We start from the raw sequence: 18,853 nt of genomic DNA on the forward strand, positions 1-18,853 counted from the left end.
GATGGTTTAAGGACAATAGTTAGAAATATAGGGAACATTATGGGAAAAAACACTAAGTACCCCTTTCTTTTGGGAATGGAATGTATTATTTCATTTTGAAAAAAAATTAATACAATTTATAAAGTACTACATAGTTGCACAGTTCAAGGGCTCAAGGTTGAGGCTTGATGCTTGAGATTGCACAGTGCGCAGAAGATACTGGTTGAGAGCAAGGATTGCGTAGTTCTGGAGCTCAAGGGTCGGGACTGAGCACTATGACTAAGTAGTGTGAAGTTCTGGGAGGTAGGGAATGCACATTACGTAATGCTAAGAGGCAAGGTTGAGGCCTGAGGAGTAAGATTGTGCAGCGCACTGTTTAGGAGGGCTGGGTGATGTCAAGTTGCTCGGTTGGGAAGTTATTCAGATCCGACAAGTGTGGGATGAGTGAAACTGAGGTGAATAGTGATAAGAATTGGTTTGATCCACACTTAGGATACATGATGACACAACACAGACCACCTAGAACACATGAACACCATACTTTCCGCATGCGATGACAATGATGAAACTAGTGCAACAATGCTTAAAACTTCGCATAATTCGCATGTCATAAGTTTTGAGATCATCATATGTCCATGCAAAAACATCCTGGTACTTCTTAAAAAGGCGTATAAAACTTGCATCTCCTGATGTGTGCAACAAGTACCGAGATTGACATACTTCAAATCTTGTTCCATACTAAGAATAATCTTTTCATGTAACATAGTTGAACTGTGAGTCATGTTCACCGGTCCGTTAAAGCGATTTTGCAAGTCATACAACTTTTCAAGTGACACCACACCTTTGGGCATGGGGTTCTCTTTGCTCGTGTGTGCTGCATCCTCAATGCTTTATCGTGCTTGTCCTTATCAATAGATGCATCCTTAAATACATTAATGTTCACCATGAAGTTTAGTATCTGCTGGTCATCATTAAAAACACGAAAGTTGGTGATATTATTGGGTATAGATGGCTTATAAATAATTTCTATAGAAAATACATCCCTTAGCGGTGACAACCTGACAACATAATTTTCTAATGCATTAGCAATGACAATACAAATCTTAGGAACATAAACAATATTGAAAGCTTGAAATTGCGAAATTAATTGACATACCTCTTGTTGATAACCTTTAAGATTAGGTGACACATAGTGTATCATATTATGTATCTTCCATACGATGATCTCAGAGTCACTTATCGCTTTGAGTACTTGAACTTTGAGGTCGATGACTTTCTTCAAATCCGCTATGAGTGCTTTGTATTCTGTGATGTTGTTGGTGCACTCAAATTCCAATTGGAAAGAGATCATATATTTTCTCCGCTTCGGGTCAACTAAAACACAACCAGCTCCAGAGCCCTCCTACGTTTTCGAACAGTCAAAATATAAAGTCCAACAATTAGAAATGTTAGAGCTATGTCCTATACTAGTACTACCTACATCTATTTCCAATGTTGTGTGTTATTTAATTCCCCTAAGTACATCCTCTGCATTTCTCCATAAGGACGAAGCACATGGATTACTGCATGGCTACCATGAGCATGCATGTAACTTCGTCACCATTTTTCTGATCACTCAATCTTTCTGAGTAAGTGAGACTCGAAGTTAATGCCCTAACTATATGTAGGGTATTAGACCTGCATTGAATGTCACCTTCCCATCTTATTTCAAACTCAGCCAGGCACGCCGAAAATTTCAAAAATTGACAAGAAATATGGGAGGGGGCATAGTATGGAATTTTCAAAAATCTGCATTATTATCTTTCAAAAATTTGAAATGCGTAGCTTGACTTACTTTCACAACGGTGTCTGGCTTGCTATTTTTCACAAATACATTGAACCTCCGCAGTATCGAATTATAATGGTGCTCCACTCTGCAGAATTTGTTGGAAACCTAACTGGCCTCCACAGACTCAAACTGTGAGGGTGCTCTACTCTGTGGGCGCTCCCAGAGTCCATTAGGAACATAAGAAACCTCCGAAATCTTTACTTGAACAAGTGTTCCAAATTATAGATGCTGCCCAACATTGAGCATTTGAGCTCGTTGGAAATTAGTGTAAAAATAATATTTCAGTGGTATTTTAAGAAAAAACTCACCTTAAACATAAATAACTTAATTAAGGGAAATGTTTGAGGAGGACTCTACATGACCAAAAGAACACTAACATATATGAGTATGAGCCAAAATATTTTAGTTATTTTATCTTTCATGGTTGATGAGCTAAAGCAATAACAAAGAGGCTCTTAATGGTGATGGGCCCCTTCATAAGAAGAAAACCATGGAGGAAGAATGAAGGCCTTGGAACATCACCATTACAAGATTTTCTTAAATGAAGGTGGGAAATTGGATTCGAATGGGAATTCAAGAGGACATATAATGCAAATATTTATGCGAAGCATTATAGAGCTTATTTGATAGCACACTAATACTTTCAAGAGAAGGTAGATGATTATGACGAGACATTATATCTAGTGGCCAAGGATACCTCTATTATGTTATTTTTAGTGCTAATAATTGTTGATGGTTTAGAAGAGTTGTTTTTAGCGCTAATAGTTGCGGATGACTCGGAAGAAAACAAAATAGATGTGAAGAAAGAATTTCTTAACAATGAACTTAAGGAAGAAAACATTTCCTAGCAATGAACTTAAGGATTAAATCTTCCTAAAATAGACAGATGGATTTGTTGTAAAAAGGAGAGAATGTGTGTTATTCCAATCAAAGAAATCTTTATATGGATAGAAATAAAACCCAAGATAATGGTAGCAATCATTTGATATTCACAACTAATTTCAATATGAGGTTCACAATTATTTTGAGTATGAGATTCTCAATTAATTTATATGAATATGAGTAAAACCCAAGACAATGGTAGAGACAATTTGAGATTCACATCTAATTTCAATATGAAATTTACAATTAATTTATTTAGTTTATAAAATTTCAAAATTAATATTATTTATCCATTAAAAATGTGCCATTGTCCTATATGAGATTAAAATATTATTATTAAAAATAATATTAACTAATATAAAATTTTACTTAAAATACATTTTTAACCTGAGTAATAGAAACATTTTCAGAAGAAATCACATCAGAAGAATTTGGTCGACATGTTTCGAACCAAACTGTGTGGTTCATCATCAGGACAAAGTGAAGAATTAGATCATAGTTGTAAGTTAAATAGGGAGATGGGCCTTCTAACAGCAAAAAGGAAACGACTATATTTGACTAGGTTAGGAAGACTAGAGAAAGAATATTAATTTGAGAAACCACTTTTAATTAATTTAAAATATTTAAATTACTTTGATTTGAATCTTTATTTTTATTATTATTATTTTAATTTTCTTCTTTAATTAAGAGTATAAGTAAACTAATTGAATATTCTATTCAAATGAATGGTCAAAGGGAATTAAAAGGTATATTATCAATCGAGTAACTAATTAAAAAATATCTTAGTTGTCAAATAAACATTTTTTATTATTCACATTTTATTTATATTTTATTGTAATTTAATTTAAGCTAATGGTCAAAGGGAATTAATAGGTATATTATCAATCAAATAACTAATTGAAAACTAACTTAGTTGTCAAATAAACAATTTATTTATTTATTTTTTAATTAATTAATTTATATATTATTGTTATTTAATTTAGGAGGAAAGGAGAAAAAAATAAAATAAATAACATGTTAATTTATGAAGATTTTCGGAAAAAACCACATTTCCAATATTTCTAACTAAAACAATATATATATATATATATATATATATATATATATATATATATATATACGGAATACAGGAAAAACTTTAACCTAAGGGGAAGGAAACTAAGAGACTATAAAAACAGAAATGGGAATGACAAGATAGAAAAAAGAGGATAACAGAGGATCCACGGAGGAATCCTAACAGGAAAAAGAAAAAGAAACTAGGAGGAGAGGGCAAGAACCCAACAATTACTAATCTTCCAACCATCATCCCTATTAAGATTTCTAGGCCTCTTCTCAATTTCTATGGCTTGCCTAAATTTACGGTGATGGAAATGAGAAACTTTCGCAATGACCTTAGCCTCCTAATGCAAATATGAGGTTTTGTCTTCTTTGCGTGCTCTGCTAAGGCTGAAGAGCGAGTCCTATTGTGCTTAATATCAGTCGCGTGTTCCTTAATCCTTTGATTAATGGACCTCCTTGTTTCACCAATGTAAGATGTTCCATAAGAACGTAGAATGATATAAAAACCTTTCATATCCTTTGGGTCAGGGTCTTTTATCGATTTTAGGGAACCCCTGATGGTGTTAAGGGGTCTAAAGGTTGACAGAATATTATGCTTCTTAAGGACTCTCGCAATCCTCTCAGTCGTCCCTTAGATGAAGGGGAGGTGGACTCCAGAAATACGATCATTAGGGTCTTTTTTAACTTTAGGACTCTCGCTAGCTTTGAGAAAAGCTTTAAGACCCTGCTGCCTACTATAACCATTATTGGTGAAAACCTCTAGGAGATGGGATTTCTCCTTGGGAAAATGATCTCCATCAGAAACCCTCTGAGCACGAATAGCTAAAGTGTAGAGAACACCTAACTTCTGAGCAGGGAAATGATGAGAACTGGCATGAAGATACTGCTCAGTGTGAGTTTTCTTCTGAAATACCTGATGGGAGAACAAGTCATCGTCTTTATTAGAAATGAGGACATCAAGGAAAGGAAGGCATCCATTAACTTCCTTCTCAATGGTGAACTTTATGGAGTTTGATTGATTATTAAGATGCTCAAAGAAGAGATCTAATTGATCCTGACCGTGCTACCAAATGGCGCTGGTGTCGTCTACAAATCTTTTCCAAAGCTTAGGTTTAAAAATAGCTAAGGCTAAAGCTTTGGATTCAAAATCTTCCATAAACATGTTAGCAACAATGGGGGATAGGGGGGACCCCATGGCCACACCACATGCTTGTTCATACAACTCACATTCGAAATAGACAAAGGTTGAAGTGAGGTAGATCTCAACTAATCTCGCAGTGTCGGGATCAGTGAGGCGGAAGATGACATCCATGGCTTCCTTGATAGCGATGTTGGTGTATAGGGATATTACATCAAAGTTAACCAGACTATCTTCGGGTTCAAATTTTATGTCCCTTAACTCTTTGACAAAAGATGAGGAGTCTTTGACAAAAGATTCCGTGAGGCTAACAAGGGGTTTAAGCTTCAAGGCTAAATCTTTAGCTAGAAGATATGTTAGCCCACCTATGGTGTTGACAATGGGTCTAAGGGGGACTCGCTTCTTATGGATTTTTGGAAGTCCATAGATCCTATGAGAGATGGGGCTGCTCTCAATAATCTTGTGGCTAAAAGAGCCAACCGAGCTACTAGATTTTATGGCAAGAGCAACTGCTCTAGAGATCCTTTTCAAAGGGTTCTTGCCAAGTTTTCTGTAGCAACCACGATTCTCAAGGTGATCCAATATCTTCTTACGATAACCAACCTTGTCCAGGATAACAACGGCCCCACCTTTATCAGCGTTCAAAACAACAATGTCTTGGTTCCTGTTCAAAGACTTGAGGGCATCAAAATCTTCCTTGCTGATGTTATTCTTAGGGGGTTTAACTTTCTTAAGACTAACAATGCAGTCTTGCGTAATAATCTCTTTAGCATTATCCGGTAAGTCTTTTATCCCAAATTCAATATTGCACATAATATTGTTTACCGAAATTTTTCTAAGAACAAAAGAAAAATTTAATCCCTTCTCTAAAAGTTTAAAGAACGGAAGAGAAAAAAAAACTAGATAAATTAACAACTTTATTATTAAAATGAAGATAAACATCATTAATATTTACTAGATTATCCATAATATTACCACCAATATTATTATTATTAATATTATTACTATTATTATAAGCTTTATGAATCTCCAAATGTCATGGATAATTTGGAAACCCTGCTCACAACGAAAGAAGTTTTCTCTTTAGAAGACATTAAGTTTAGGGTTAAACGCCTCGCTAATGGGAAAGCTAAGGACATCGAAGGTTACCAGGCGGAAATCTTAAATATTGGAGGTCCTGTCCTCATCCCCCACATCCACAAGCTTTTCAATCAAGCAGTCAAGCAAGGGTTCCCTAAACCTTGGACTGAGAGCCTCATTATCCCTATTTTTAAAAATGGGGATACAAATAACCCCTCTAATTATCGGAAAATTATGATCAACCTTCTCTTAGTTAAGTTGTATGGTAGTATTCTGGAAAAGAAGTTAAGCATATGGCTTGAGAGTGAAGGTAAGTGGGCTAAAGGCCAAGCAGGTTTTAGAAGGCATCACTCAACAACATACCACCTTGTTACGCTTAGGATCATTGCGGAGGAATGTCGTAATGATAAATCCAATTTATTTTGTTGCTTTGTGGATTTTAGAAAGGCTTTCGATACGGTTCCTAGATAAAACCTTTGGAATAGGTTAGAAGAGCTAAAGGTTCCTCTTGAGTTGAGCGCTGCTGCTATAAGGTTATACGAGAATGTAATTCCCAAGCTAAAGAGCAATGAGGGGTGGTCGAAAGATATTAAGTGTAATATCGGAGTTAAACAAGGTTGTCCCCTCTCCCCTACCCTATTTGGAATTTACATCGATAAGCTCGAAGGCTATATAGAGGAAGCAGGATGTGATGGCACGATCTTAGCTGGGATAGTCGTTATCCTTCTTCTCTATGCTGACGATATTGTTCTTTTGGCAAGGTGCCCTTCTGATCTTGATAAGCAACTCAAGCTTCTTAAGGATTTCTGCTCTACCATGGGTATGACTGTTAACACTAACAAAACAAAAGTTATGATTATCAAATCCAAGAAGGACACTTATGCTAATTTTATGTATGACAATAATAACTTGGAGGAAGTGTATTCTTACAAGTACCTAGGAATTGATATCCATCACAAGCTCAACTGGAACCATAGCATTGAGAAAAGGATTAATGGGGGTTGGAAAGATTATTTTGGTCTTGAAAATAATTGTAAAACAACAAACCTCGTAATGTGGGATAAAAATAAGTTCCTCTTTGAAACTTTAGTCACTCCTGTTATCTTATATGGCTGTGAGGTTTGGGGTTGCAGCATCTCCAGAGAATCATGAAGAAAGATTGAGCAAATCTAGAAGCGTTTTATAACTTATAACCTGAAAATTAAAAGTAATACACCCTATCCTATTCTCCTTATAGAAGCAGGTCTTTCCCCTATTGAGAGCCTAGCTATCCTTAGGTTTCTGTTTTACAAGCACAAGCTCAACAACATAGATGATCATAGACTTCCTAAGCTAGCTTTAAATTCCAACCAAAACCACCTAAGGCTCAATCGAGGATGGCATAAAGACACAAGGGCCTGGTTAAACTATTGGGAGATCAACGAGAATGATGCATTTAAAAACATCAATAACATTAAAGATATTGTTACTTCTAAGTTCAAAGAAAAATTGTGGTGTGAGAAAGATTTAGCGTCTAAAAGAAAATTAAGTTATTATAAGAAGGTCATCAACCCCACCCTTGAAGATCAAAAGTATCTCTCTATTTTAACTAGCTCTAAAAGAAAATTAAGTTATTATAAGAAGGTCATCAACCCCACCCTTGAAGATCAAAAGTATCTCTCTATTTTAACTAGCTCAAAGAAGAAAATTAATATAGCAAAGATTAGAACGAATCCTCATGAGCTCCATAGTGAAACAGGTCGTTGGGCAGTTCCTAAAACGCCATGGATGGAAAGGATCTGCCATATTTGTGAGAATAGGAGCATCGAGGATGAAAACCACTTCCTCTTAGAGTGCCTTGCGTACAACCACATTAGATCTCAATTCACAATCTTTGTTACAATACTGACCTTCCTAGCCTTTTACAATGTCAAAATTATAGTGAGCTCGGGAGGCTTCTCTCCAAGCTTTTTAAGCATAGGAATAAAATCTTAAATCAAAATAAATAATCTGTTTATTTAGGTCCGATAGATCATTGTTTGGTCTCAGCGGACGTTAACCACCATCATCATCATAATCTTCTTCTTCAAGATTTTTATAATAATTTTCTTCAAAACTATTATTATTATTCTTTTTACTACCCATAAGAATAATCTTATTCTTATTATTCATAATTTCATTCTCATCTACTTCTATATTATTCTTGTTATTACTCTTATCATTTTTTTTTTCAACTGTGGTTCACGATCACTGAGTGGTCGCTACATCCACAGGAAAATATCGGGGTAGTTCCACCCGAATGGATCTGCCCGTCGGCCAATCTTAACAGCCCTAACCTCGACCTCCCAACTGGGAAAGTACTTTTAGCAACGGAAACTCGACCAATTGAGCTATCCCTTGGGGCTGTCATATCATTATTATTAATATAGAAGTTATAATTATTAATATTAACTCCTCCTATTCTATTACTACTCTTATCATTATTATTAATAGTTTCTATATTGTTATAATTTTTATTATTAGGTACTTCTGTATTATTATTATTGTTAACAATTCTATTATTTTTATTATTCATATTATTATTTTTGTCTACTTCTAAATTATTAATCTTATTAGTTTTATCATTCTTATTATTGCTATTAATAATCACAATGTTATTATTAGCGTTATTAGTATACGCTGTATTATTAATAATACCATTATCAAAAGAAAGCGAGGTTTGCTTAAGAGGAATAAAAGGTGAAATTGGAGGAAAATATGGCTCTCGCTCTTGTTAGGTTTTCGCGTCTCTACTCTTTCCAGTTCGGCCTGAACGTCTGGGTTCAATCCACTGCTGGAGACTATGGCGGCAGGGGGCTTTTGGGCTCAAAGATATTCAACAAAAAAAACCGTAGTAGCGGTCATAGAACGACTTCTCTAGCAGAAACTCTTTTGGAAATATGGCATATTGTTTCGAGGGTTTCACATGAAACAGGGGAGCGTGATTATACAGATGCATCTTGCTTGGTGGACAGACAAAAGATCGTTAATGGCATACATTTTGATGCTCAAAGATATGAGCCCATAGATGCGGATGTTTTTTTATCTATTGTTGCGGGCGAAGCGAGATGGAGAGGCCACTGTTGCGTGGGTAATCCTCTCTCCATGTTTTTTCCTTTGCTATAGTTTATTTTTTAGGGTTCCCCGGGTGGGATTCCTCTTAGCCATGGAGAAATATGAATGTATGTTCCTTCTGGTGCATCATTGTGATGGGGTTTATATTCATTTGGACGTTGTTTCGAGAACCTTTTTGGAGAGGGAAGACCGAACCGCCGTTCTCAGAGAAATTTTTAAAGGAAAGGTCGACAAACAAGAAAGGGGCGGGAGCATAGGGTCGTGGTACAAGCGCTTCGATGCACCCTTGTACACCTCCGAACAGACGTGGGAGCATGATTTCAAGGCAGAGAAGAAATACAAGACTCGGGCCCTCCCCATCAAAAATGCCATTCGTCGAGTGGTCAGGGTTTCCCTGATACACACACGACCTGTGGGTATTTTATATGAGCAGGGGAAAAATGACCTCGGTGAGCCTGCACCCCATATTGCATCAGTGACCCAAATAGCAGAAGATTCCGGGAAAAAAAACAAAACAAAACTAGCCATCAAGGACCCCGGCCAGGAACAAACACAAATTTTCATCAGAACCCTGTCAGAGAAAACGATTTGCAAGAAAATCTAGACAGGGATGCTGAAAAAAAATATAAAGGATGAAATACAAGAAGATTTAGGCATCTCAGCAAACCTGCTAAGCTTGGTATATGCAGGACAAATTCTACAGGATAAATATACAGTGCGGCACTATAGCAATGTGCGAGACTCAACCATCATACTAAGCACGAGGCTGAGAGGTGGAAGCTTTGGATCTTGCTCAAAGGGCACAGGTTCTTTCAAGGATGCCGTCAAAGGGAAGGGGGAAGCCACCAACAAGCCAACACCAATAGAAGATATACTTGGACCCTATATTGTGGAGCAAAGATCGCAGACTCCAGTATTGACAATCGATTTGCCTGAGGTAAACAATTTTTACACTGATTTCTCATCCATGGCTGTCATATGCAGATTGAATGGCTTTTGGCCCAAAACAGATGCATTAAGACAATGGATCTTCTCCACATGGACAACAAACTGTGACATCCATTTGTGCTCCAAGGGTTTATACCATGGCACGAAGTTACCAATAAAAGTTGAAATTTAGAAATTGGATTTCCCTTTTTTTTTAATATGAAAATTATAATTTTATTCTTTCAGCATCTTCCTTTCAGGATTTAGCTCCATGTTAATACCCTTTCAAATGGAAATGCATCAATTTCAAAATAATAGTGTTCAAGATCTAGTATCAATTTGAAAATAGTCATGCTCAATATCTCGCAATTCTAAAGGAAATTTAACATTCATATTTGAAATATATAAAGAGAATAAATATCAAAAATCAAGTCCAATATCGATAGTCAAATCTCTTAAAAGTACCGAGAACATGGGACATGCAAAGATTTAATGGATACCATAAGCTGGGTACCTGTGATACAAACTACAAAAGATAAAAGACACTTCTTCCTAAGCTCTCCAATCTATAACCCATTAGAAATAAAAGTAGAGACATAAATGGCTATAAGTTTCTTTGGATATATTATTTCCCATTAAATTAAAGTGAAGATAGAAGGTTTCATAAGAAAACCGTTGAGATATAGAATCCACATCTTTGAGAGAAAAAAGGTTAAAGTTTTCAACCAATTTTTTTTTTTTTTTTAACTGGATGTTCAATTTAGATTATGCCAGGGAAGGTCTTATAACCCAGGTAGGTCTCAAAAGGAAATTGAAAACAAAATGTATAAATCAAAAGTGTTTACCTTGATAGAGAAGATCACCTTCGCTGATTAAGTGGTCATTTAAGTTTTTGGGACACATTTGTTAAGTAATATAGATTTAGGATAGATGGTTTAAGGACAACAATTGGAGATACATGTAGATTTAGGATATATGGTTTAAGGACAATAGTTAGAAATATAGGGAACATTATGGGAAAAAACACTAAGTACCCCTTTCTTTTGGGAATGGAATGTATTATTTCATTTTGAAAAAAAATCAATACAATTTATAAAGTACTACGTAGTTGCACAGTTCAAGGGCTCAAGGCTGAGGCTTGATGCTTGAGATTGCACAGTGTGCAGAAGATACTGGTTGAGAGCAAGGATTGCGTAGTTTTGGAGCTCAAGGGTCGGGACTGAGCACTATGACTACGTAGTGTGAAGTTCTGGGAGGTAGGGAATGCACATTACGCAATGCTAAGAGGCAAGGTTAAGGCTTGAGGAGTAAGATTGTGCAGCGCACTGTTTAGGAGGGCTGGGTGATGTCAAGTTGCTCGGTTGGGAAGTTATTCAGATCCGACACGTGTGGGATGAGTGAAACTGAGGTGAATAGTGATAAGAATTGGTTTGATCCACACTTAGAATACATGATGACACATCACAGACCACCTAGAACACATGAACACCATACTTTCCTCATGCGATGATAGTGATGAAACTAGTGCAACAATGCTTAAAACTTCGCATAATTCGCATGTCATAAGTTTTGAGATCATCATATGTCCATGCAAAAACATCCTGGTACTTCTTAAAAAGGCGTATAAAACTTGCTTCTCCTGATGTGTGCAGCAAGTACCGAGATTGACATACTTCAGATCTTGTTCCATACTAAGAATAATCTTTTCATGTAACATAGTTGAACTATGAGTCATGTTCACCGGTCCGTTAAAGCGATTTTGCAAATCATACAACTTTTCAAGTGACACCACACCTGTGGGCATGGGGTTCTCTTTGCTCGTGTGTGCTGCATCCTCAGTGCTTTATCGTGCTTGTCCTTATCAATGGATGCATCCTTAAATACATTAATGTTCACCGTGAAGTCTAGTATTTGCTGGTCATCATTAAAAACATGAAAGTTGGTGATATTATTGGGTACAGATGGCTTATAAATAATTTCTATAGAAAATACATCCCTTAGCGGTGACAACCTGACAACATAATTTTCTAATGCATCAGCAACGACAATACAAATCTTAGGAACATAAACAATATTGAAAGCTTGAAATTGCGAAATTAATTGACATACCTCTTGTTGATAACCTTTAAGATTAGGTGACACATAGTGTATCATATTATGTATCTTCCATACGATGATCTCAGAGTCACTTATTGCTTTGGGTACTTGAACTTTGAGGTCGATGACTTTCTTCAAATCCAATATGAGTGCTTTGTATTCTGTGATGTTGTTGGTGCACTCAAATTCCAATTGGAAAGAGATCATATATTTTCTCCGCTTCGGGTCAACTAAAACACAACCAGCTCCAGACCCCTCCTACGTTTTCGAATAGTCAAAATATAAAGTCCAACAATTAGAAATGTTAGAGCTATGTCCTATACTAGTACTATCTACATCTATTTCCAATGTTGTGTGTTATTTAATGCCCCTAAGTACATCCTCTACATTTCTCCATAAGGACGAAGCACATGGATTACTGCATGGCTACCATGAGCATGCATGTAACTTCGTCACCATTTTTTTGATCACTTAATCTTTCTGAGTAAGTGAGACTCGAAGTTAATGCCCTAACTATATGTAGGGTATTAGACCTGCATTGAATGTCACCTTCCCATATTATTTCAAACTCAGCCAGGCACGCCAAAATTTTTAAAAAATTGACAAGAAATATGGGAGGGGGCATAGTATGGAATTTTCAAAAATCTGCATTATTATCTTTCAAAAATTTGAAATGCATAGCTTGACTTACTTTCGCAACGGTGTCTGGCTTGCTATTTTTCACAAATACATTGAACCTTCGTAGTATCGAATTATAGTGGTGCTCCACTCTGCAGAATTTGTTGGAAACCTAACTGGCCTCCACAGACTCAAACTGTGAGGGTGCTCTACTCTGTGGGCGCTCCGAGAGTCCATTAGGAACATAACAAACCTCCGAAATCTTTACTTGAACAAGTGTTCCAAATTATAGATGCTGCCCAACATTGAGCATTTGAGCTCGTTGGAAATTAGTGTAAAAATAATATTTCAGTGGTATTTTAAGAAAAAATTCACCTTAAACATAAATAACTTAATTAAGGGAAATGTTTGAGGAGGACTCTACATGACCAAAAGTACACTAACATATATGAGTATGAGCCAAAATATTTTAGTTATTTTATCTTTCATGGTTGATGAGCTAAAGCAATACCAAAGAGGCTCTTAATGGTGATGGGCCCCTTCATAAGAAGAAAACCATGGAGGAAGAATGAAGGCCTTGGAACATCACCATTACAAGATTTTCTTAAATGAAGGTGGGAAATTGGATTCGAATGGGAATTCAAGAGGACGTATAATGCAAATATTTATGCGGAGCATTATAGAGCTTATTTGATAGCACACTAATACTTTCAAGAGAAGGTAGATGATTATGACGAGACATTATATCTACTGGCCAAGGATACCTCTATTATGTTATTTTTAGTGCTAATAATTGTTGATGGTTTAGAAGAGTTGTTTTTAGCGCTAATAGTTGCGGATGACTCGGAAGAAAACAAAATAGATGTGAAGAAAGCATTTCTTAACAATGAACTTAAGGAAGAAAACATTTCCTAGCAATGAACTTAAGGATTAAATCTTCCTAAAATAGACAAATGGATTTGTTGTAAAAAGGAGAGAATGTGTGTTATTCCAATCAAAGAAATCTTTATATAGAAGTAAAAGCCAAGATAATGGTAGCAATCATTTGATATTCACAACTAATTTCAATACGAGGTTCACAATTATTTTGAGTATGAGATGCTCAATTAATTTATATGAATATGAGTAAAACCCAAGACAATGGTAGAGACAATTTGAGATTCACATCTAATTTCAATATGAAATTTACAATTAATTTATTTAGTTTATAAAATTTCAAAATTAATATTATTTATCCATTAAAAATGTGCCATTGTCCTATATGAGATTAAAATATTATTATTAAAAATAATATTAACTAATATAAAATTTTATTTAAAATACATTTTTAACCTGAGTAATAGAAACATTTTCGGAAGAAATCACATCAAGAATTTGGTCGACGTGTTTCGAACCAACCTGTGTGGTTCATCATTGGGACAAGATGAAGAATTAGATCATAGTTGTAAGTTAAATAGGGAGATGTGATGGAGAGGTAAATCCCCTCTGCGGACAAAGGCGATCCCACTAGCCCAAAATGGGTCTAGCAACAATCAATCAACGCTACCATGCAAGTTCCTAGTTGCAAATTGAAAGTGGATTATGAGAACCAACCTGGAGTCCAACGCTAATGTCGTAGACGAGTTGATACTCCCGTTCCCTTGCTCCGGCAGGTCACGATCCTCACGATCTCCGCAAATGGACACCTGCACATGAAAAGAACGAAGCGAATACCAGCATAAAATCCACTAAATACAACTATATATCGGTCAGAAAAGATATAGATCAAACATTATCATGATGAACAATAAGATCGGAACCATAATGATAGTCGTTTATTAATGAATAATCAACAGAGAAAAATACAACCAATGTTCTGACGTTGAATCTCTCCTCTGGCTGGGCGAGCAGCTACATATGCCTTGCAATAGACCTTTCTCTCTCTTTGCTTATGGATACACAGCTCAGACTTCTGGCAGCATAACCTCCCTATGCTCCAAGACTCTTACTATCACTCAAGACAAGCGTTATCATTACTAGCACTATCACCACTACTCAAAAACTAGCTTGTCAAATGCATGAGGACAGACTTTTATAGATGGAGAAGGGGAAGACGATACGATGAATCAAGACACCCATTATGGATTGACATTATCTCCAAAAAGCCGTTGTGGATAGATGTAAGGGATAGATGATGAGTCTCGACATCTAGAAGATCAGCTTTATCCTCAAAAGACTTCATGAATTGAAGGGAAAAAACATCTGGGCGCGCGTTTGTTGAAAATCTTTTCCAAACTTGGTTGGTGCAGGTGTTACTCTAAGGCAGTGCGCCAATGGGCGCGCCTTCTTTTGAGGATCTCCTTCATTGGCGCGCGTAGTACATTGTGGACCCGCGCTAATGGAAAAAGGGCACTTTTCAGGGATATTTTGCAGGAGGTGTCTTCAGGGCACATGAAGTCTGTACTGAGGGGAACATAATGCAAGTGTTTTTAAGTTATGTCACTGCTCACAGGTCCCGCAATGAGTCCTCCAAAGTACGGGAAAGGGGTAACAGGGACGGTGACCAATGGTGACAAATTACTGTGTAACAGATGCCCCCTAAAGCATGAGGCCCGAGAGAGAGAGAGGGGTGAAATGCTTTACAAGAACACATGTAGCTGCCGCGGAGAATCTACATCGAGAGATACAACTGATAGCTCAAGTACATGATGTATGTGGTATGGTCGCAGCCATCCATGAGAGAGTACATAATAATCTAGATCCATAGTATGGGTGCAGCCATCTGGTTAGGATCAATGAATAGACTCAGGTATGGTCGTAGCCATCCAGTGAATGAGTCATGTAACAAGAATCACGGCTGGATTATAACAGACAAAATTTAGGGTCTTGCGCTCCATCTCGACCCGAACAAAAGTACAAGTTCAAGCATGTGAATATATGAGCTGAAGTCGAACATGCATGAACATCGTATGATTACCAGTCAATAATGAAAACTGTTAACAGACGCGAGAGGCACCACCAATAATGACAATGGCCCTCAAGGTACTATAGGTACAATCTACGGCGTCCGAATTAGTGATCTGGCGTCGAACACCCGTAGAATCATTCGATCGGAGGCCAATGATGAAAACCTCACGTCGAACACGAAGAACCTGCCATTGAGGCATGCAGGCTCCAAGGCACCAGAAGGGAGTCTCTAGATCAGCTTCCTGGATAATGAGCTGAAGTCGACAGGAAGTGACCTTGATCGAAGGTGGGCCATAATGTTTCCCACATCATCGACACGAGACAGAGAGATAATGTTGTGAATCAGGATTATGTGAGCTATCAGAGGGAGGTTGTTTTTCTGCAGAGGTCAACTTCTCTTGAACATATCGGCGGCACGACAGTGGAATTGGCAGTATTTGACATCAATGGATCAGGGGTCATGGTGACGAGGCAATGAGTAGATGAGAGGTCAAATAGGATTACCCAAATCCACGGAGGCAAGTGAAAAATGAGATGAGATATCCCCACCCAGACACGAAAGCAGACAAGTGCCATGTTCAAGAGCGACATACTGCCGACACGACAATAATTATGGTTCCATTTTTTCCCCCGCCATTTCTGGCGAGTACCCCAATTATTTTTAACAAGCTTGATGGGGATAGCATATGCTTGTGGTGTGTCATTTCGACAGAATCCGATGTCATCAGGTTTTAACGAGTCTAACAAAGGAAGAACTCGGCGTCTTTTCATGTTTAGAGAGTTTGAAAAGACAGCAGAAAAGGAAACTCCAGGGTGTCCTTTTTCATAAAGTTGTGTCTCTCGAGCCCGAAAAAGTATAACACAATGCTCGAAAGAACCGCCCGATCATTACGATCGAGGAGTACTTTTCATAAGTAGTGATTTCGACCTGTAAAAGTAAAAAAGCAATCAAAACCACGTCGTTTCGTAACCATTAACGAGTTTGAAACGACAAAAACCCGGTAATATTTTTATGTTTTAATGGTCAACAAAAAGAACTTAAAACGACCGCCTCTTATTTACGTTTAACGAGTCAAGAGGGATAACTCGGCGATCTTTTCATGTTTAGCGAGTCAGAAAAGAGCTGAAAGATAACTCCATAGTGACTTTTTCGTGTATTTACAGAGTCCGAAAAAGTATAAAATATAACTCATTTCACCCTCGAAGTTGCGTAAAAGACCTGTCACTGTACAAGAAGCAATCGTAAAACCCATTTTCGACCACAAATATATTAAAATATCCAAAAAATAACTTTTTAAACCTAAAAATGATTCAAAAAGTCTATAAATATGGTGAAAATGTAAAAATAGAATTACTTTTTACTTTTTACCTCTTGAATAGTAGTGGTGGTCCGTTTGGGAGCAAACTTCAGTTGGTGATTGTAGCCGATCCGTGCAGCCATTCGAGATTTCGTCAGTTCCAGGTAAGAGGCGCTTCCTTTGGCTTTATTTCCATTCCTTTTTTATGCATTTTGTTCGCTGATTGAGCCTCCACAAGGAGGAATTTGAAATTTAGAGCCGCACCCCATTGGCGCGGGTATCCGGCACGGATCTGCGCCAATGGGGTTATTTACCCAAAGGTGCCGCACCATTGGCGCGACTGTTTTAGAAACAGTCGCGCCAACTGCGCGGACTAAATTTTACCCTAAATTTTACCATTATTTTTTAAATTTGCTCGGTTTGTAAGCTTGCCAGTGTTCTAGTAATGGTTTATTCATCCTTGTGGGTGCAGGAAACAAGAAAAAATGGTGGTGGAATGGAAAGAACGTGAACATGATGTTGTAGATGCCTTGGCCATCGAGGATGAGGGATGCATGAATGCTCTGAGGGATTGTGGACTCAAGAAGTTTTTCCTCACGCCTTATCTGCGAGCTCAACCTGAGTTATTGCAGTTCATAGTAGATGCTTGGGATGTGGATGACCAAGTATTTTGTTTACGGGACCAAACCTTAGAGCTGGATGTCTCTGACGTGTATTTCATCACTGGGCTATCACGGAGAGGGGCGAGCCCTATTTTGACCGGAAGCAGGCCTTCTAGAGAGAAGATGGGTGAGGTGAAGGATCGAGTTTGTCCAGAGGCACAATTTGGGAGAAACAGTGCTAAGGTGGATATTGCCACCATCCAGGATTTGGCTCTGAAGGTGATATTGTTCACCATCACGCGTGCAGCTGGGGTACAGGCGCCCCATGAGGCAAGCAAGAATCATCTGTTATTAGCGACAAAGTGCCTTAGCCCCACCATCTTTGACTGGGCTACAACGGTGACCATGAACATCAAAAGGCAGCTTACCAAGTGTAAGCGGGGAGAAGTGAAACAGTTCGGGTATGGCTCGATAGTGGTGTCATTCTTCTTGGAACGATTACCCCTCTTTCAGATGCAGGGAGTTGTAGTGGTTGATCCATTGCCACGGGAGCCTAGGATGGCACGCTGGGCAGCATTGATGCCCAGAGGAGGAGGGGGCCAGCAGATGTCTTGGCGGCCCGAGTTCTTCATCTGGCTCCGTCGTCAGCTGATCGTAGTGGAGGATTGGCCATACGCGGGAACTAACTTCATGGGAGACCCAGACCTCCCACTGCCAGAGGAAGAGGAATGGGAAGAGGAGCTGGGTATGATTTCTTCATTTTTTGATGTTTTATGTATTTTTATTTTTTTTGTTAATACATTTCTGATAACAGTCATATGTACATGCAGATTTAGGCCCATAGCAACCAGCCGGCGTCTCTCCTATAGCTCGTAGAGATCAACCTGCAGCCGACCCTAAGTAGGCAAGGGGTGCCCGGGGGGAGGAGCTGTTGGTGCAGAATCTCGAGGGTCTTACCTAAGGGATTCCGGGCTATGCTAGGCTGGCGGACGTGCCCTTTGAATACCAAAGACATACAGTAGGAGTTCTGTCTCGTATCCATCGTTTGTTGAGACGATTGGTGCGTGCGGTGACATGCTATCATGAGCACCACCACAACTAGACCTCTAGGCTTTTTCATGCATATTTTTGAGGGACATGTCGTCCCAGGATCTATCAGGATGAACATGCATTATTTTTTGGATTATGTAACGCGCAGGGTGCAAACATTATGACACACACGTATATATATACATATGCCTATGGTTTATTATTGTGCTTTCATGTGCTTGCTTGTATAATGCTTTGTTTACAAATTACGCAAATG

At 37.9% G+C, this 18,853-nt stretch overlaps 1 protein-coding gene across 1 annotated transcript; it reads right to left on the reverse strand.

Moving 5' to 3' along the window:
- Window positions 1-4,811: 4,811 nt before the first annotated feature.
- LOC149214129 (uncharacterized) lies at window positions 4,812-5,699 on the reverse strand. The gene has a single exon (XM_089389303.1). It carries the CDS (start codon window positions 5,697-5,699, stop codon window positions 4,812-4,814), a length of 888 nt encoding a protein of 295 aa, XP_089245429.1.
- Between the last annotated feature and the right edge of the window lie 13,154 nt (window positions 5,700-18,853).

The sequence above is a fragment of the Pinus tabuliformis genome, chromosome 1_1, assembly GCF_031772625.1.
Source record: "Pinus tabuliformis cultivar Carrire ecotype Pingquan chromosome 1_1, CPIR1, whole genome shotgun sequence".
NCBI lineage: Eukaryota > Viridiplantae > Streptophyta > Pinopsida > Pinales > Pinaceae > Pinus > Pinus tabuliformis.